The sequence below is a fragment of the Octodon degus genome, unplaced genomic scaffold, assembly GCF_000260255.1.
Source record: "Octodon degus isolate 3935 unplaced genomic scaffold, OctDeg1.0 scaffold00174, whole genome shotgun sequence".
Classification (NCBI taxonomy): Eukaryota; Metazoa; Chordata; class Mammalia; order Rodentia; family Octodontidae; genus Octodon; species Octodon degus.
The window spans coordinates 1,052,297-1,073,581 of NW_004524750.1; the positions used below are offsets into that span (position 1 = coordinate 1,052,297).

A 21,285-nucleotide genomic window follows, 5' to 3' on the forward strand; every position below is an offset into this window, starting at 1 on the left:
TCCCCAAGGGCAGGGCTGGTGCAGTAAGTGGTACCCGGGATCGAACCATGATCTCCTGCACCCACCTAAGCTTACCTAAGCAGGCGTGGCAGCCCACTGAGCTGTCTCGCCGGCCCTATACATTAAACTTTAAATTGATACCAAAAGGTCTTAAAATTTTGTCCTCAGTTGTGTTTGTTAGGTATGAACCCATGCAATGGACCATACCAGGCATTCTGACATGAGTAGAAGATTTATTGGGGGCATCAAGCAGGCTGACTGGACCAAGACAGCAGCAAACAAAGGAGGGACAGGAAACTTTATAGGATCTTTTAGGGAGGGTGATGGTGGGCTGGAATAGCTGAGGGAGAGCTAATCTTGGCAGGGCTACCAGGTCTGTGGGGGACCTTTAATGTTAACAAAGGAGAATTTCTTGGTTGCTTGCCCAGGTCAAAGACAGGTGGACCTGGTCTGGGGTTTTGGGTTTGGCGCTCGTGGGGCCAAGGGGCAATTTGGGGGCAGAATGCCTGGGAAACCAAGAGGGAGAGTGTTTGGGGCAAGATGCCTGGGAAACTTTGAATGGGATGCCTGGGATGATATCCCAGACTCTATTTGATAGAAAAAGGGTGAAGAAATCATCTGGCTACTTCCTGCTCAGCAGAGGTGTTGTGGAGATCATGTCTGGAGATCAAAGCAAGGAGTTGTCTTCATTGAAGGGGTTGCATTGGAGCAAGGCCTGGTAGGAGTAATCTGAGAGAAGTATTTGGTTAAAATTTTGGGTTGTTAGTCTGGTAACAGTATTGTGGAGGAAGGAAATGAAGCAGGGGGATGTCATGAACATAGTAGAAAGCCTTGCGAGGAGGGGAGCGAGCCAAGGGAAGATGGAGTTATTTATATGAGAGAGGTGCCCCACAGAAACTGCTGTGTATCCATTTTGTGTTGCTTGTCTGGAAGTGTGTTTAACATGTGAGGCTGTGGGAAGAGGGGAGTTGTAAAAGGGAAATATCAATGGCTAAAGGTTTTTTGGGAAGAGGACAGGTGTGTGTTGTTGAGTGAGGCCAGTATGGCCATAAGGTCAGGCCTTAAAATGGACATGTAAACACTTGTTGAGGTTGGTGGTCTGGGTAGAAGAAAAAAATGAGTCCCTGATCTGAATGTGTCATTTTACCATGACCATGTTGAAGGGGAAGAGTAAAGAGGTGATGGGTAATGGGCTTAAGTCTCCTCTTATGTTTGGGGCTATTGGGTATTGGGGGATGTAGGGAAAGGCCATGGAATCTCTGAGGCACATCAATGTAGGAATAGCATGTATGGCATGGGTGGGACTGGAAATGTCTCAGAGTATGTGGTCGACAAGGGAAGGGGACAGAGGAGCTGGCTGCACACTGAGGTTGGGTTTGTAGGATGTACACTGAGGAGAGAGAGAGGTGAGAGAGAAGTGGAGCTTTTGGAGGAGGTCTCTCCCCGAGAGGTAGGGGATAGGTTGGGGTCACAAGGAAATTGTGAGTGAAGAACAGTGTTTGGAGTGAGCAGGGAATGGGCCTGTCTGAAGGCGTCATGTAGGTCTGCCGTCAACACCCACTATGGAGATTGTAGATCTAACGTTCGAACTCAGGAGGAACACTATTTGTGGTGTCTGTGTCAGCAAGAAAAGAGTTTTTTACCTGAGATGTCCAGTGAGACTTGGGACTCTGACAAAGATACCTTGATGTGGTCCATGGACTCCAAGCTCTGTTGTTCCTCTTCAGCGACAAGACCAAACGGGTCAAATATTGATGGATCTGGCTGTAGCAAGTTCTCCTCTGAGGGCAGGGAATTGGACGACTTACCCACTCTTCAGCGGACAGGACAGTTGCATTTCCAGGGCCATCAAGATGGCAGGTTGGGGCAGGTTTGTGTCCAGTGTCCTTTGCCGCACTTGTCAGGAAGAGCTCAGGTGGCGGCACTGTTTAGGCTTAGCATTACCTTGTTAAGATCCTACTTTGATGGGAGTCCCTAGTGTCCCAGACAAAAGTTGGCACTTGTGTATGGTTAATTTCGGTCTCTATTATTAGAGACACAGAAAGTCAGGTTAAGTAAGTTTCCTTGTGAAGTTTGATGGCTGAGGTTTGCCTTTTTAGGTTGGTGTGAATGTCAGGAACAGATCGGGATATAAAATAGGGATGAATAACAGCTGTTTCTTCAAGAGAATCTGGGTCTGTATTAGTACACTTGGTTAGTTTGGAGCAATATACTTGATAATCAGAATTTTATCTGAGTATCAATTGCCTTGAAATATGAAGTATGGCCAAAGAAATGTTATTTCTTATCAACCATCGACATTTTAGCAGTTAAATTCCTGTAGATTTTTTTTTTTTTTTTGTATTTTAAAGAAGGGTCTACAGAGTGTTCAAGGTCTCACTATTAGATCAGACTCCTAGTGATCTGCCTGTTTACAGCCTCCCAAGAGCTGGGATTATAGGCTTGTGCCACCACACCCAGTTTCAGTTAGGGTCTCAGAAGTTAGGGTCTCAGTGCTCCCTGGTGGTGGGCCAGCACCAGCACGGCAGGCCTGGGGATAGAACCCCCAGCCCCTGTGCCTGCTTGCAGGTGCTTTAATCCACTGGCTGAGCTATTTGACCTGTCCTTTTTCCTGTAGAATGTTGACAGTAGTTAAACTTTTATAGAGAACATTTGATATCAGTAGCCATACATAGTAGTATCACTTAACAATCATACAGATGATGAGAAAATAATCATTTAACTGATGACCTTCTGTTAGCTTGACATGAACCTCATAAATATCTGCAGCATAAGAGAAAAGCGTGAATAGAAAACCTTATTTTAATGTTTTGAACAAACTTTGGCTTTTAACCAATGACCAAATTAAATATATATATTTATTTAAAGATCATTATTTATTTATTTATTTATTTATTTATTTATTATTTTGTGTGTGTGTGGCCAGTTCAGCCCACCAGGGGGCGGGGCTTGCTGGCATGTGGTGCTGGGGGATTGAACCGCGGACCCTGTGCTTTGCTTAGCTTAGCTTGATTCTAAGTAGGTGCTTTAGACCACTGAGCCATCTCACCAGCCCCTTAAGTCTATATTTTAAAGCTCAAATAAAAAGAGGAACAGCTGTTGACAGAACAGCTTCTAAATACATTATACAACATACATGAATGTCTTTACAAAATCAGAGTACACTCAGATGTATTTCTGGCCAGGTTAAATTACGATGACCTGTTTGTAATTATGAGAGACTAGTGAGAACTTTTGTAGGTCAATTAGCAGAGATTTCTTATAAGAGAAATTTGGAAAAAGGTTAAAAAAAAAACCTCTTATTTATAGTTAATATATTTGTTTAGGTTTAATATAGTGTATCGGGTTTGAGTGGGAGCAAGCAAACTGGGCAGAGTATAAGGATTAGGCGCAGCACAATAGAGGAGCGCTGGCAGTATTTAAGTCCTGGAGTAGGAGACTGCCCATGGAGGTGGCGGAGGGGCAGGTGAGTTAGGGGAGTGCCAGGCTCACCTGAAATGGGCACTGTGCTTATGCTAGAAGGATAGCAAAGGGAGGGGCGTGCACCTTTGGGGTAAAGCTTCATTAGTTGTTTTTGTATTGAAACCTGAAGGAAAGAGACTGGTTGGAAGTTGGGAGCAGTGAGGAATGTAGGACAGTCAAGGAAGATGTGGGGAGGGGGCGCAAAGAGAGTAACGTGTGTCTCTAGCCCCTGAAAGTTGAGAGGTCAGAAAGTGAAGTAGCATGACAGGGATAAAGCCATACGTTTACACGCACAACATGGGAAGACAAGGGTCCTGAGAATCTGCAGCATGTTTTTTGAAACTCGCAGTTAGTTGGTAGGATTCTCACCCTGACTAACTATATATGTTGATACCTGTGAACCAAGCAACTGCACTAAACATAGCAATGTGTAATGGTACGGTGATGCTTGGAATGCCTACCATTCTATTCTTCCAAATATGTACTGCTTGTCATGACATACCAATTACTGCCATACTGTCTCTCAAGTAAATGTTTGTTTAAAAAAAAAAGGGAAATAAATGAAAACAAGAGATAGGAAAGAAAAAAAGCTACTGAACAGTCCTGCTACAATGCTGTATATGGTTAGATTTCTTAATATCTGTGTAAAATTATGTAATTGTTTATTCATACTTTTTCAAATCTTTTTTTAAATTTTTGTCTTCATATTCTGCAGGGACTTAAAGGTTAACATATCAATACTTGATGGAAAATATCTGTTCCATGTTATCCCTAAGATGTTTGATATTCAGATAGTTAGGTTAAACCCAACTGCATAAGTTGTAGGGTAAAAATAAGCTTCTCTTCTAGAGGATTAACAACCTAAGTTTGCAGACCAAAAATCCGAGAAAAAGAAGGGCTGCAAGGACAGCCAACATTTTGACCCTAGCCTTTCAAGGTCAGTGAAGACTCAGGAAATAGGAGAACCTGTACTGTAACATTATGTAGGTCAGTTGTGCCCCGAATTTTCTGATCAAGGAGATTATGGGACCGCAGAGGAACATGATCAATGACGTAGAGTGTGCCTAAGGAGAGAAAACATGGAGAGAAAACATTCTTTCAGGCTTTCACAGAGAGCAAATTGGTCAAGCAATGGCCGTGACTCATCTACATGGCTGACACTCACAGAGGATCTACAAACTGCGGTATAGGGTTTCAGGTTAAATCTTAAGTCTTGTTTTATCTTGGTCTTAACAATCCAGCAGAAAAGTATGAAAATGAAGTATAAAAAAATAAAGCCACATTAATATGCTGAGCTGTAAAAAGCTCAAGTCAACAACTTTGGACATTGCCATTCTTACGGAAAACCCACTACTGTTATGGACTACTGGACTCTATTGAGAGATTCTGCTGAATTCAAGCACCTACAATATTTAAATGACAATGGAATGCCCATCTGACAAAACTAACCAAAAAAGTGGATAGAAATGCACAACCCTTTTGTATCTATATACTCAAAATAGGACAGATATACAGCTCCACTCTCTTAATTCAGTGAATAGAAAGGTTTGTTATAATAGTGTTTGGGACAGGATATCATGTCTGTATCTTGTGTAGTGAATAACTACTTGGACAACAATATGCAATATATTAATTACTGAAAATGTGCCAGTGATCAGTTGTGAAACTGTCTCATTGATATTTGTTTCTCAATAAAATTATTTAAAAAAACAAAAAAGAACGTGAAGTAGCATCTGTTGCCAAGGGGCTGCTGCAAGGGCAGCTCCTGCGGCTGGACTCAGTGGGGGTGGTGGCCCTGAGGGGTGGGGTGTAGGGGCAGGCAGAGCTTGGATGATTATAGAGAGAAAAGAAAGGACATAAAGCACCTCGGACTATTTCCCATTGCAATGACAAAAGTTATTCAGATTAATGAAGGTGTCATAATCGAGTTCCTGGGGTGCTGTATAGTCTCGTCCAACTTGTGTTGTGGCCAGGCTGTTTGGCACAGAAAAACTATGCATTTGATTTTGAAGTCAGAAAAGCCTAAGGGACCTCTAAGGACACACGTAAGAGTCTAGGACAGAAAAATAGTTCTGAGAGGGAAGAGAAAGAGTAGGGGGAGAGAAAGTGAACGGAGGCTGAAGGCGAGGATTACCTTGTGGGAGTCTCAAAAGGGATGTGTGGCCAAAGCCCACCAAGCAGGAGTTCCCTGGTCAGAGAGGAAGCCAAGTGGTGGAAAGAAGTGGCTCGGCTTGTCGACACGACTTCACTACTTACCAGAGTTTGGCCGTGGGCCCAGAGGCATTGAGCCAGCAGATGAGTTGTCCTAATGAGAGATGGTCTCCCACAGGGAGAAGTTAGGATGAAGTAGAAAATGAAAGAGCAGAAGAGGATGTCATTTTTGGAGAAATCCTCGAAGGAACCCTGACAGAATTCAGAGACTATCCATCCCAGGCATGAGTTGAAGGAGTCACAGGGAACAGGGTTGGAGACAGAGGCAAGTGAGTTGTATGGGAACATTTATCTTCAAGGCGTGTAGAGAAGGAAAGAAAAAATGAAAGTACAGAAGTGCTCTCGCCTGGGCTAAAGTTGGAAAGGGAGCCTTGGAGATATTCGTCTTGATCGATTGAAAGGAGTCAACTGTAGACAGCAAGTCCCCAGAGAGAAATGGCCCTTTATTTTCTTTTTTCTCAACAAGTTGGACAATGGGAGAGATTTGTATTTTAAGGTAGGTTGAACAAGTGATGAGGGAATACTCACAGTTTTGGGTGTCATGGGTGGTTAGGTCAGCAAGGGAAGTCTGAGGCTCGAGGTCTGCTCAAAGGGCTGGCAGCAGACCGGGGCAAGGCCCTGGTCAGGAGTGATTGGCAGAAGCGTTGGCATCCCTCCTGGGTTTCTGGCACCAAATGTTAGGTACAAACCTATGCAGTTGACCAGACCAGGCATTCTGACATGAGTAGAAGATTTACTGGGGGCAGCAAGCGGGCTGTCTGTCTAGCAGACCAGGACAGCAGCAAATAAAGGCGGGATGGGAGACTTTATAGGATCTTTTGGGGAGGGTGATTGCAGGCTGGAATAACAGAGAGAGAGCTAATCTTGGCAGACCTACCCGCTCTGTGGGGGACTTTTAACGTTCAAAGTGGGGCCCGTGGCCCACTCTGCTCTGGGAAAGTTGTCTTGACAAAAGGAGAGTTTCTGTGGTTGCTTGCCAAGGTCAGTTAGGTGGACCTGTTCTGCAGTTTTGGGGTTGGCTCTGCGTGAGGCCAAAGGGAGCGAGTTTGGGGGGAGGGCGCCTGGGTAACCAAGATGGAGAGTGTTTGGGGAAGGATGCCTGGGAAATTTTGAATCCTGACTTATCAGTGTTTAATTTTGAGAAATCTTTTAACCACTTACGATTTTCCCCATATTGTCTTTTAAAAGTAATCCTTTATATGAGTGTAAGTTCTTGAATGTATGGTCTACTTACATAAGAAAATGTGACAGAGACATATAATGTTATAAAGAGACTTTGCAGTATCCCTGTCTGTCTTTGCTCAGAAAGGGGGAAATTTCGTGGCTTAATCATAATAGTTTTATTTTCAATTTTAAAAGAAGGAGCTAGTCCTTTTTCTGTCCAGCTGATGGCTGGAGGTACATTTATAGGTAATACGAGAGCTTACATTTTAATGAGTCTTTTTAGAACTTTCTCTGCTAAACAAGCAGTTACTTTACAAATAGTTTATATTTTAATGAGTTTATATTTGCAGAGGATATATTTTAACAGAAATTTTAATATATTAAAATTAAAATTTATTTAAATATTTAAAATTTTTACTTTTTATTTACATATGTTAATAATATTATATTTTTGGCTTTACAGGCTCTTGCTATGTAGTTCAATCTGGCCTTGAACTATGTAGGCCGGCTGAGATTATAGGCGTGTGATACTGGCTGAAAACATTTTTCTTTTCATTTTTCTTAATGTTATTCACCATGTTTAAGATTTTTTATTAGTAGAACAAATAAAAGTTATTGGTAGTTGAAGAAAATCCTTTATTTTTCATGGTGCTAGTTATATCTAATGCAATAAATAGTTGAATAATTAAATCCTAAAATATCTAACATAAAATTTGATTTTTGGAGTGTAGTAGTGGTAAGGCAAATAGTGAAAAATTTAAAAAGGAAAATATGACTTACAGGAGCATTAGTTCTGTTTAGGTATATTTAAGAACTTTATGTTAAGCAATAAATGTAGCATTTTGAAATAACTGTGTAGCATGTAGTTATTTAGTAGAGGGCAAAGATACAGTTTTGTGTTGTCTATTTCTGTATTGTAAGAATCGTTTTGGTTTATGTCTTCTATTCTGAGTAACTGCTTTGAAGGTAATGATATATAGTGTATTAACTATTGTTATTGTTAGTATTTGTTTTGAAATTTTGTTTTATTTTGTGTTAAACAAATTACCAAGAGAGCAGAAAGAGTTCTTTAAATCAGTTTATGAATAATTCTTAAAATATGTTGAGTAGAAATGTTACCTGTACATAAACGTTACATTTATGTATGTTACCTTGATTGCCTGTATGTTAATGCACATGTGGAAATGCTAAATGCTCCTGAATTTGTGTATTGGTAGAATCTTGGACTTGTTAATACCACTCACTACTCGGGTCTGCGAAAGTGAGAGAGACAAAGTCAGTCCTGTTTACTCAGCGATATTTGGAGGGCAGGAGAAGTGCCTGGAGTTGCTCCTCCAGAGTGGGTACAGCCCGGATGCCCAGATGTGCCCAGTCTTTGGATTCAGTTCTCCCCTGTGCATGGCTTTCCAGAAAGAGTAGGTATATTTGCTGTGTGTATATGTGTCTGTCTGCCCGTCTGTTTCTCTCTCTCTCTCTCTCTCTCTCTCTCTCTCTCTCTCTCTCTCTCTCTCTCTCTCTCTCTCTCTCTCTGTATAATATATTCCCCTGTGACTTCTTTGTGTGGTGAAACTTAATTATCTCTGTTAATGCAAAATTATTAATTTAAAAGCCTCACTGTGATGCGCCTTGTTCAGTCTAGCTCTTGCAGAAATGAGCAGGCAGAAGTCATCAAAGCAGCAGCAGAAAGCCCTCCTGGCCCTTTTGTATCACATCCATGTTGGAAACCTATTGACTGGTGACACCCACATCCAGGATGGGGTACCCTTAATCCCAGTGGTGTCCCCCTTAATCTCATTATCATATACCCAAGATCTGGCCACCTTCAAAAAGTCCTGCCTGGGACTGCATGCAGTCTTAGGCAGAACATTTACACAGGATCCCTAACAATCCTAAAATTCACTGTGTAGACTCCAGAACTGATGGAAGTGACAGGGGCAGGAACCAGGCAGCCTGAAGATGGACCGTTAGAAAGTGTTCAAATGCAGGAGAGAGAATCGAGCTCGGAGGGGGAAATAGAGATGGGCAGAAAGAACCTCATAGGGACAGGGTCAGTGGGTCTAACATTCATGATAGTCCAGGAGAGGCAGGGCAAGCACAGACATGTCTTGGCAATTATTAATGGCCCCAAACTTTCTAACACTAAAGATACAGATTTATAGATTGAAAGATGTGCAGTAAGCCTGAACAGGATAAGCTGAAGAAAAGCATGTTCAAACGTAATCACGCTGTAAGACAAAAATAAAGGACAAACATTTTGGTGTACAGTAGTCCTTGGTCATGAGCATGAGCTAATAAACTCTGATTTTACTTCACTTAGAAACTTTTTTTTTTTTTTAATTTATTAGGACACATTTGCAGTGTCTAATGCTTGCATTCCTTGTGTGGGGCTGGGATGTGGACATGGTGCCTGACTGCCTTGCCATTTGCCTTTTTCCTCCCCTCTCTTCACTTACCATCTCTTAATCCCTCCCCAGTGGAGATAAATCATTGTATCTCCCCACTTTATAGCTTTTATTTTGCTCTTTATAATTTGAGCTTCTCGTATAAGAGAAACTATGCTCTCCATAAGCTTGTTTGTCTTATTTAACTTAAGATTGTGGTCTCAAGGCACATCCATTTTCCTACAAATAAATTCAAATTAATCTTTACGTTTGTGGCAAAGTAGTACTTCATTGTATGTAAATCCTGTATTTTCTTTATCTAGTCATCTATTGATGGACATAGAGACTGCTTCCAAGATTAATTATTGTAAATTGTACTGTTATAAACATGGGTATGTTTGTATCAGTGTATATGATGGGTTTCAGTTTTTTTGGAAGATAAGTGTAAAGGGAATAGCTGGGTCAAATAGTGTTTCTAGTTTGAGTTTTTTGAAGACTGTCCATACTGATTTTGATAGTGGTTGTACTAGCTTATATTCCCACCACCAGTGTATTCTTTCTGGAGCAAGATGGAATATGAGTGTTGTTTCAACTTGTTTTTCTCTTAATTGTAAGAGACACTGAACATTTTTCATGCATTTATTGACTATACTTCTATGGAGTGTCTGTATCATTAGCCCAGTTTTGATTAGGTCTTTATTTATTTTTTGTATTGGTACTCATTGGTATTTTATTATTTCTATTACCTTTTGATTACCACTAAATTTCAGGAAGAGAAAACACTGCTCTTGGGCATGAGGAAACTTTTATATTCTCTGACACAGGACTTCCATCTATCTTTAATTTGGTATGCAAATCTTTTAATTTCCATTTCATAAATGAATGCCATGAAATAAAATGTTTCAATATCCCAAGTTTCTCATTTTATTTTAATTTTGTATAAAAACTAAATATTCTGTTTCTAAAATATAAGATTGATCTTTAATCAAATGGTTCCATTAATTCTTCCTGGGAAAGCACTTTAGCTTAGTTAATGTACAAGAAGAATTCCTTGCCAGACACAGTTGCACACACGTGTAATCCTAGTTACTTGGGAGTCTGAAGCGGGGAGGTCAGACTTCAAGACCAGGCTAAGCAACTTAGCAAGACCCTGTTTCAAAAGAAGACCTGGAGATGTAGTGCAGGAGTAGCAAGCCCTGCAGGATCTCCCTCTCCACACCCAAAGGAGCATTTACTTACTGGCAAACTTAAAAACATGACTGTTCACTAGTGATTTTGCAGTTATATGTGTACTATAGTTGCTTAACACTTGTGTTGATTGATCTTTAATATTAGGTCCTATTGAGTGCCCAAATTTGGGTCTTTTATTGTGGAGGGTCTAATTTTTTTAAAGTTCTTTGATAGTCTAGATGTTAGTCCTCTGAGGAATAGAGAAACTTTGCCCTTCGAAGTTTACCAATTTGGTGGATCCCAGAAAGGCGTAAGAGCTGTTCTATTCTGTGGGAGTCTTGTTAATTGGACTAAATGTATTCTTCATTAGAGGGGTAGGTTTCCAATAAAACAGGTGTCTCAGTTACTTTTCTCTCATTGCTGAGACAAAATGCCTCACAGGCAGAATTAAGGAAGGAAAGGGTTATTTAGCTCACAGCTTTTGGAAGCCCCAAGGTTAGCACATGCCAGGTTAGCACATGGCAGAGGGCAACAGTTCCTGGTGGCAGAAAACAGCGAAAGCAACAAGAGCAAAAGGTGAGGCGCAGAGGTGGCGAGAAGGCTCTGTGGCTCCCTTACACGGAGTGAAGGCTGCCTGCCCAGGGAGGGTGGCACGCACACCCATGAGCCCAGCTGTGGACGGTACCTCATCAGAGCTGCAGAAGCCCGCGCCAGGGCGGCATGAGGCTTTGAGGGGACATCACAACGGGCAATTGGAAAATACTGTTGTTTGCCTCTAGAAAAAAAAGTAAAAAACGTTAAATTACCACAATAGTTGTTTTATGAGTGTACATTTGCCTAGTCTTTCTAATTCATTTGTTTGCCTGGAACCAATGATGGTAGACTAAGTTATGGTACTCTTGCACTTATTGCCTGCTTTGTAAAGAATTTAATTGACGAGAAACCTTCCTGAGTGATTAGATCTAAAGTAGGATAGCATCGTAATTACATGTGCCTTCTTTTAATGTTTGTGGAGAAGCGTTGGCTTAGGAATAGTACCACACAGTTTTTGTTGTATTGAAAATTGTCTAGGTTTTTTCTCCATGCTGCTCCTCATTTATCTAGAAAACACTCATTAACCCCTCAGTCTCTTTTTTAAATTTTAAATTTTGGTTTTTTTGAGACAGGGTCTTGCTAGTAGTTCAGGCTGGTCTTGAACTCTACGGAGAACCTCCTGCCTCAGCCTCCTGTGTGCTGGGATTGCAGGCGTGGCCACCATGCCTGGCTCAGTCATTCTATTGTAATTCTGGCTTGTTTACTTTTCACTCATTGCTGGGTCAAAATACCTGACCCGGCCTGGGGAGATGGCTCAGTAGAATAAGCGCTTGCCTGGCAAGCGCAAGGGCCTGAGTTCAATCCCTGGTTCCACTCCCCAGGAAACCAAAAAACAAAAACCCTGACACCCAAAATTGAGGAAAGGTTTATGTGGCTTGCAGTTTCTGAAGGTTTCAGGCCATTCTCAGCTAGCTCCAAGACAGAGTGGCACAGGGCAGAGGGCGACAGCTCATGATGGCGGAGAACAGCAAGTCAGCCTGAGCAAGCCGTGAGGAGCAGAGGCAGAGAGTAAGCCTTTCTCCCCCCTTAGGGGTATGCAGGCTTCCTGCCCAGGGCAGCGGTTCCACTCACACTCATAATCATGAACTCTAGAAAGGACCCGTGACTACATGAGCCTGAGGTTTTAGGTGACAACTAGACACCCTAAAATTCTACCCCTGACCCCCAAAGATTAGTGTATATCCCTTTATTCAAAGGTATTTTAGTCTCATTTCTAAGAGCTGCCAAAGTCCCAACAGTTTCATCGTGGTGGGCCGGGGATAGCTCAGTAGCACAGTGCTTGCCTCGCAAGCATGGGGTCGTGAGTTCAATCCTCGGTACTAGAATAGAAAAGAAAAGTTTTACCATTGTTGAAATGTCAGAGTCCCAAGTGTCCTCTAAGATCTAAGGCAAACTCCTAGCTGTGAGCCCCCGTACAGATGACAACTTAAACACTTCCAAAATTTAATGGCACAAGAAAAACATTACCATTCCAGAAAGCACAGACAAGGGATACAAAGCATTGGGACCCACCCCAGTCCAGAACCCAGCAGGGCAGACAGTATGTCCTGCAGTTCCATGCAGAACATCTGAAGCAGTCTGTGTTAGATTGGCGCTCCAAAGGCTGTTAGCTTGCTTCTCAGCCATGCTTATCCTCTAACGGATTATTTTGCTATTCTGTACAAAGCTTTGCCAATCAAGCAAGAACATTTCAATTTGCCTAGGGTTTTTTTTTTTTTTTTTTGTATATGAAAAGATTAATGTAGCTCATATCTTTTGGAAAATACTGAAGTCAAAAAAGCTTTAATTTTTTTCTTTAAGCCTGTTATAATTTCTTTTCCTTAATGAAACAAATGTATGAATCTCATTCCATTTTTTAATTACTAATAACAATTCAGGTTTTGATCATAACATTGGTACCAAATATCCATTTTTTAAAATTAATTTGATAGTCTGATTTTTATATATTTGGTAATAAGTTTAGTGATAAGAGTTTTAAATACTGTTTTTATAGCAATAATGTCTTGCAGTAATTTAATTTGATGTAAGATTACTGTAGAAGATTTAATCAATACTATCTCATTTAAGATATCTTTCTAAAAAAATGTATTTAGTACAGGATCTACAGGGTCTCACTACACAGATCAGACTCATAGTGATTCTCTTATTTTCAGCCTCCCAAGCGCTGGGATTACAGGTGCACAGGTCATTTAAGATGTTAGCGAATAAAATGCTTATTTTATTTACATTTTTGTTGTTGTTGCTGTTATTTCTCTGAAATCTGTACATTGTGTACTTGTGGCCTTGCTTACCATTTTTTTAACCGGCTCAGTCCATCCTGGGGGTGGGGCTGGCGTGGCATGCTGTGCTAGGGATTGAACTGCGGTCTCCGTGGTTGCGTAAGTAGGCGCTTTAGTCCACTGAACTATCTCACCGGCCGCTGCTCACACTTTTGGCCTCTTATGTTTAGTGAACTTCTATTTACTTTTGTAAATAATACAGTTAATATCAAAAGATGATGAAAATAATAAGTAGACATAATAGCTCTGGGTTTTAAGCTTTTTCTTATTTTATTCAGCCAACTCTGTAAAACTCAGGATTAATGTTCTGAAACATTTTTGGTGGCAGTTTGAGAGGAAGAGTTTGCATTTGAAGTGGTTGGAAATAGTGACCCTTTGCTCTCCTCCCTCCTTATTGGAATGCAGGTGGGGAGGGGCTGCTTCCTTGCAGACCTCCCAGGGCACAGGTCCTCCTCCTGGGGCGCACAGTGAACAGGATGGTAAGAAGCTAGGACTGCAAAGGCCCCGCCGAGTAATTTGAACGATAGAATTTTAAGAAAAAGATTCCTCTGATGGGAATGGGAAAGGAAGAAGAAAATCTAGAAATTTTGAACAAGTTGAAAAAATATTAATGCCTTTAGCCAAATATTAATGACTATAGAAAGAGATTGTAGTTTAGTTTTATATTTGTCTTTCCAATTGATAACGATCATTGTTATCGAATTAGTTTCAAAGGAGTCGTGTCTGTTTTAGGCATCATAACCGAGTACACAGGACCCACCTGATGTTTCTATCCATTCTGTTTTTAGTCGGTGGTGGGAAGCCATTCAGATAAGGTTTAGGATTTCTTGATAATTAGGCTTATAAGTTAGATATTTGCTTGCTAGTTAAACATAAAATACTCAAAATATTTGCTCCTTTGTTTGGAATAAATTTTTGTACTCATGTAGAATTTTCTCTTACTGTTCTACTTTTATTTGGTCACTGTCCTGTGTGTCTCTCCCCCGGCCTCCATTTTTGAAATTAAAAGAGTAGAGTTTTGGGAAATGTACAAGCTCTAGCTCCAGATTAAGGTTGGGACTTTTTTTATGGAGTCCTCCTGCCTGAGCCTCCCAAGTGCTGGGGTTGCAGGCGTGTACCACCATTTCCAGCTTGCTTTTTAAATCTTTTTCAGGATATGATGTTTGCTGTTTATATGATGTGCTCCTTACTTATGGGCCATAATTGTTGATATTTGTGTTAAATGGGAGATGTGTTTATCCTAGTCTAGGATCTGAGGAATTTTCCCAATTTGATATCAGGGATTGATGGAAAATTTGTTGAAATGTTAGGAGAAATACGTAGATGATTAATGCTTTAAATGAAGATTGTCTCAAGCTGAGAATGTGCTGTATGTTCAGTAACATGTACTGACAGGAGGGACAAGGGCACAGCGTGAACCTGAGATCCTCTCGGCCTTCCCAGCAGCTCAGCAGGTGCTGAGAGTCCTGTGCCGACCTAGTGCATGCACGCGTCTTCTTCCTGTCCGAAGTGTGGCCCTGGCGTCCACGTAGGGTTTTGAGAGTATGCTCTTGCCCCTTCTCACGTGAGGCAGGAGGAGAACAGTAACTGGAAGAAATTTTGTGCTTGTTTCCAAAGTATGTTTTGTACAGTATTGATTGTATACATTGCTAATGCCAGTAGATAGTACACAGGATAAGAGCAATTCTAGGGTTAAATGGGGTTGCGCGGCACAGGGTTAAGTGCTGTTAAGTTGCTTCTTTCTTGGAGGGCTTTGAGAACTTTGTCATTGGCAGTGTGCTTTCTGAATTCCTAAGAGGGGGAAGGATCTACAAAGATCTGCAAGTGTCACAGTGTAGGCTAAACATACATGAACAGTACATATTGTTGCTCCCATGCTGATAGACAAGGACAGCTTATACTGTATTTTATGCTTTCTTCAGATTTAGTTGCTTTAATTTTAAAGGTACCTCTGAAAACTATTGGAGATTAACAAAATATTGAGTGTATAATTTGAAAATGCCTTTAAAGTACTGCTTAAAAATAAGGTCATCCCACTCATCTTCCTGTTGCAGGCTTACTGTATGCAGTCTCTTCAGCTTTTCATCAGAGAACCTTTTCCTTACGGGTTCTTCACAAGGGCTGAGCTGTGCAGTACACTGTGGGAGCCACAGGGCTGTCCTTGGGGTACCCTTCACTTTGCTGATCGCTGTGATGCACTGCTGTCATACCAGGACCCTGAGTTCCTGGGGCAGGAGAATCGCCAGTCTGAGCCCAGCCTGGGCAACTTAGGGCCTTAACAAAAAAAGTGAAACAAAGAACAAAACAAAACAAAATGGGCTGGAGATGTAACTCTGCAAAGGCCCTGGGTTCAGTACCCAGAGCTGGGAAAAACCTCAATTTGACTACTTCACCAAGTGTTCAGTTTCCATGAAAGCTGCAGGAGAGTTACTTCAGAAGTCTAAGTGTTCAGTTTCCATAAGAGTTGCAGGAGAGCTGCTTCAGAAGTTTGCTGTGTCGTACTCACCATCAGCCTTCGGTTGGTGGTGGTGTCATCCTCACTCCGCCAGTGACTGACTTTGTGGTTCAGCACCAGTTTTTATACAGAATGGAGATAAGTGTAACTTTTTAGGGTTAAGGGTTAAGTCAGATCTTGCGTGTGACACATTTAATGCAGTACCTAATAAATTCAAACAGTTGAGTTGGTCATCAAGGGAACATTTAGGAGGCATGTCTCTCTTACACTTGGAGATGGATGGCTTATCTTTGGGCCTTGCCCTTAATGCTTTGTTAGCATGAGCCGTCTGTCTAGGGACTGCCTTGAAATTTTTTTGGTAAGAAAGCCTTTTGGTTTTGTAGTTTTTTTCTGAACAACCAATGTCTAGGGTACCATAGGTATTCCATTTACTCTAATTGGGTGCTTTTAGGAGCTGGTGTGTACTTCTATTTAGTTGCAAAAATACGTTCTCCGAATCTTTAAGACCTGAAGTGTTTATGGAGAGGCTGCTGATGGTCTCAGATGCTTGTGGGCAGAATCCAGCCAATCCTGAGCCGCTCATAGAAACACACATGCCTGAAATATTTGCCAGGCATCTTGAGACTTATATATCATATTTGTAATAAGGTAGCACCTGAGTTTTACCCATAGTTTCCCTGCAAACTTAGCTGGAATGTGTTAAACAATCTGTTCATCTCTTCTGTAAGCAGAATCAAGGGATAGCTGCTGGCAGAATAGCGAGAGCTTAGTTGAATGAAGTAGTGGTTGAGACAAATTGGTGGCACCCATTAAGACACCTTGGTCACAGCATGTTCTTCCTGTTTTTGTAGGGCAGCACTGCAGACAAAGATTGCCGATTGCCTGTGTATCACAAAGCAGCCAAGGAGTGTATTATTTGTTGAAACTGTACTTTCGATTTGATTTGAAACTGTCTCATTGCTATGTTTATCAATAAAACTTTGAAAAGAAAAAAAAAAACAACAAAGCAGCCAAGGGAGGAAGTGTGGGGGTACAGGGTTGTTTTCAAGAATAAGAATGAGTGGTTTCTCATCAGGAAAATGAGTAAAATAGAGAAGCAATAAAGTTATTAATTTTTACACAGAAATTATGGAATTATAGATTTTTTCTTATAACTACAGATAACAGGAAAATACTGTTTAAACTTTGTTTTTATTTTATTATTGATCTTTTATGCTCTCATTCACATACCGATTTCTGCCCCGTGCCCCCCAGACAGGCCTTGCTTTGTAGTTCAGGCCCAGAACTCACCATGGAGTCCCCACTCACCTTGGCCTCAGGAGATCCTGCCTCAGCCTCCTCAGTGCTGGGATTACAAGTGTGTACCAGCCTATCTGGTTTAGTGCTTAATTTTGTAACTAAAGGAAGCAAGCACAATTGAAGAATAAATGAAATAGACTTAGAGAGATACACATGGGTAGGAAGCCATTTTACGTATTTGAATCTTAACTGCTTAAAACCTTGATTTAAAGTTATATATGTAAGGCCTTGAAAGAAGTCGGTCTCATAGGACTATTGTGTGAACATTTTATATTGGCTTTATGTAAAATTTTTGTGCTGCCTAGTTATTGAGATTCTATAATATGAATAATGAAATTTTAAAATTTACAACTTTAAAATGAAATTACTGTCAGTTTCAAGGGTGATGAATTTTATTCCTGCAAACCTCCTCACAATTGTCTACCTAGTGAAAGTAAGTGTTCACTGAGCTTTGTTACACTGAAAGTAATAGCAGTTTTAAAAAATTGCATCACTTGTCAGCCTTTTGGCTGAGACACAGCTGTCATGATGGCTGCATAGTGTCATACGTTCCTTTCTTTTTGTTGATGAGTGTTTGGGTCATTTCTTTTACAGGTCTGTTACAGATGATACTGGAGTTAACATATTTATGCAAATGGATGATGATGTTTGAATTTTATCTGTTGGGCACATTTCCAAGGATTACGTCACTGAATAAAGAGAAACCTGAATATTTTAATGCTTACTTAAATTTTTGTATTTATTTACCTAAGCATACTTGCATAAACATATTTACCTAAATAGAGATACTTGTTTTATTTTGTTTTCATTTACATTTATTTTACAAATACTTAAGAGTGCTGGTTCTGTGTGCCAGAGAGGCTGGGGGGCTTCCCCTGTGCGGCTTGGGAGCTGCGAGACTTTGTAGCTGCACCTATTTGAGACCACTCTAAGTGGCTCTTTCAAGTAAGGCTTTTGCCTACTTGTAGTCACCCAATACTAGATGATGAAAGTTTTTAAAAAGTAACCAGTTACGTTTACACCCCTTTCTTTTCCCCTCCCTCCAAGCCCACAGTGAACATAATTGTTATATACTACAAATATGTATTAATAAAAATGGAAACAAAAATTAAACCCAATTACGTATTAGAAAAACATGCACAATCACGTATAATAAGAGCATCAGATAGAAATGAGACTTTTTCAGGGTCTCACTGCATAGATGGACTCATAGTGATCCTCCTGTTTTTAGCTTCCCAAGTGCTGAGATTACAGGCATGTGCTACCACGCCCAGTCTCAGTCGCCATCTCAGTGCGCCCCAGGGGGTGGGGCTGGCACTGGCACTGGCATGGCAGGCGGGGGATTGATCCCCCGGCCCTGCGTCTGCCTAAGCAGGCACTTTAATCTATTGAGCTATCTAGCTGGCCTTAGAAATGAGATTTTTATGTGGCTGTCTATAAGATTGAGAAGTAGAATGAGCCTGGCGTGGTGTATGCCTATCATCTCAGCATTCTAGAGGCTGAGGCAGGAAGGTAAGTTCTTTTGAATTCGGCGCAGCCTGGGCAGGCTCCATAGTGAGATGCTATCTAAATGAAAACAAAACAAAAAGTGGATATGAAACTTTCCTATAAATATTTCCTTAAAATAGAAAAAAGCAACCAACTTAATACATAGAAAATGGAATACCTAGTCTATAAAAGTGCTTAATAAGAAGGTTGAATTTTAGAATATAGTTTAAGTAAAAATTTTATTCATTAAAAACCTTTTTTCTCTTAAAATTAGAAATCTAAACAGTAAGAGGTATAACTGTCCTACTAACCTGTTTTGAAACTGTCTCATTGCTATTTGTTTCTCAGTGAAATTAATAAGAATAAAAATAAACAATTTCAAAAACAAAACAGTAAGAGGTAAATTGACTAAGGCAATTGGTAATAGAAATAATAGTTTGGAAGTTCCTAGAATGAATTCCTAGGAACCGTTCATGTTAATTAACTTTGTTTCGTAAAGATGTAACAGTGATATGCTCAATTGTACAGACTCATTACTATTTGAAAGCATTTTTTGTTAATGACTTTTAAAAAAAATTATGTATTTCTCACAGAGTCTCACTCCATAGCTTGTGCTCATAGTGATTCTCTTGCTTCAGCCTCCCCAGTGCTGGGATTACAGGCATGCGCCACCACACCCAGACTCGGTGGCTCATTATGCCCAAGGGGCAGGGTCACCATGGCACTCTGGACTGAACCAGAGTCCTTGCGCTTGCCTAGGCATGTGCTTAGACTACTGAGCTGTCTCCATGGCCCATTAATGACACTTTGTAAAAATACATACTAATTTAAGACAAGTTTTTTCTATTGTAAGAATACTTGCTCACAGTTAAAAATTGCAGATAGTGCAAAGGGTTTAAAAAGTAAAATAAAAAAGTATAATTTTTGTTCTCTGTTATCTCAGTTTGTAGCACAAAATCCTCCTGTATCTTCGTATCTGCCTTTAATAGTCTTAAGAATTATTTAGTATGGAAAAGTCTAACTACTACTTTTTTTTCTTTTTCTCAAAAAAAATCTTTGGTGGTGCAGCTGTGAGTTCCTTGGAATTGTGAATATTCTTTTGAAATACGGAGCCCAGCTAAATGAACTTCATTTGGCAAATTGTCTGCAGTGTGAGAAATTTGCAGTATTTCGCTACTTTTTGAAGAAAGGCTGCCCATTAACACCATGGAACCATATAACTGAATTTATGAAGCATGCAGTTAAAGCACAAAGGAGATACAAGGAGTGGTTGCCACATCTTCTGCTTGCGGGGTTCGACCCGCTGACTCTGCTCTGCAGCTCTTGGTAAGCATGCTGCCGTCACAGGCCTGTGCCTTCTGAGGGCTGCACCACCTGAATTCCCCCAGTTGCTTCGCGTGTGTGGGAGGAGGGTGTGTGGCCGAATGGGGGTGGTCATAGGCCGAAGCGTGCACCTTTTGCCTAGTGAAAGCTCTTAAACACCGTGTAATGACAGAGGGTAGCAAGGTAGGGGGGCGGGATGCTGCCAGAGAAGCTCTCTTCACATGAAGGAGCACCACCAGGTGCCAGGAAGAGCCCACAGACCCGGTTGCGACTCTCGCCCCCGGCTGCCACCTGTGGTGCCCGCCCTGCGCCTGACACTGCTCGCTGGCTCCAGGGCTCCTCCAAACAGACTTAACCCCCATGATCCTTTCCAGTTTCTGACTTGATCAGAGCTTAAAGTTACAGCCTGATACTACTAGTCAGAGCTGTTTTATCAAATGGTACAGGTACAAGTTTACCCTTATTTTAGAGAGGTGGGGTTTGAGGCCAGATAGCCCACATTCTTGCCCAAGTTCTCAGAGCAGGTAAAGGTAGTGCCAGAGCTCAGGCTGCCCTGCAGTGTGGCTCCAGTCTTGAGTTCTTAACCACTGTGCCTGACATGTCCAGAGGGCCCTGTAGTTGTGCCACTTGATTTTACGTAGCTTAATTCCTCCCCAAACTTGAGAGGATCTGTGCTGACTTCTTTGTTCTTTCCTGCTTCTAAATTAGGAAAAACCGCAGGAGAAAAGAAACATTTCATCTTTTTCCTTTCCTCTCCAGCCAACTAAGTAGACTGCCTGTAGGAGAGAAACTTTATTTGTTTAGAAGGTGTCTTAAAATACACTCTTTTCGCCCCAGTGCTGGTGCAGTCTCTTACCCCAAGTGTGAATAGCTGAAGATTTTTGTGGTAATGAGCTACTGCATGTGTTGTAGTAAGAAATAGTTAAGAGCCAAATAAATTATGTTATCCTAAAGTATGTTGTAAAACTTTCAGCTTTCTGAATCCAGAATGCCAATTTGCATATATTTTATTACTAAGGAAGAACTTAATCATTTTATATTCCTTAGAAAATATATAGTGGAAAATTCCATTTCAGAAGGTGCTTAACATGGTCAAAGTTTTGTTCACTGATCTTTTATTGAATGGGTAAAGCGAGTGTTTACATTGAATGTGATGAATGTTTTGCTTTCGTTGATCAAATTTACATTCAGAGAGGTGTTATAAGAAAAATTCTCCATAAAAATTTCAGTATCTTGCTCAAGTGTATTTTGGTTGTTTCTTATTTATATTGCATGTGAGTCTGCTGTTTAATCTTTGTAATATAAATTATAAATGCCTTTCCTAGGTATTCCTTGTTTTAACCAATCTTCAAAATGTATCTGCCTGAATAATTGCCTGTCACAGTGTAATCTTCAAAGTTGACGCGTTTTTCAGCTTTAAATGCAAGACTCCGTCCCTGCTACCTCCTGGAGGGTGATG

The 21,285-nt window shown here is 40.8% G+C and overlaps 1 protein-coding gene across 1 annotated transcript in view; it reads left to right on the forward strand.

Annotated features, from left to right (window-relative positions):
* Asb3 (ankyrin repeat and SOCS box containing 3) overlaps nt 1-21,285 on the forward strand; it is an 84,106-nt gene that overhangs the window by 29,817 nt on the left and 33,004 nt on the right. Inside the window, exons 6-7 of the mRNA XM_004643415.2 lie at nt 8,055-8,252; nt 19,572-19,829. Coding sequence (XP_004643472.1) covers nt 8,055-8,252; nt 19,572-19,829 — 456 coding nt within the window. The remainder of the gene's footprint in view (nt 1-8,054; nt 8,253-19,571; nt 19,830-21,285) is intronic.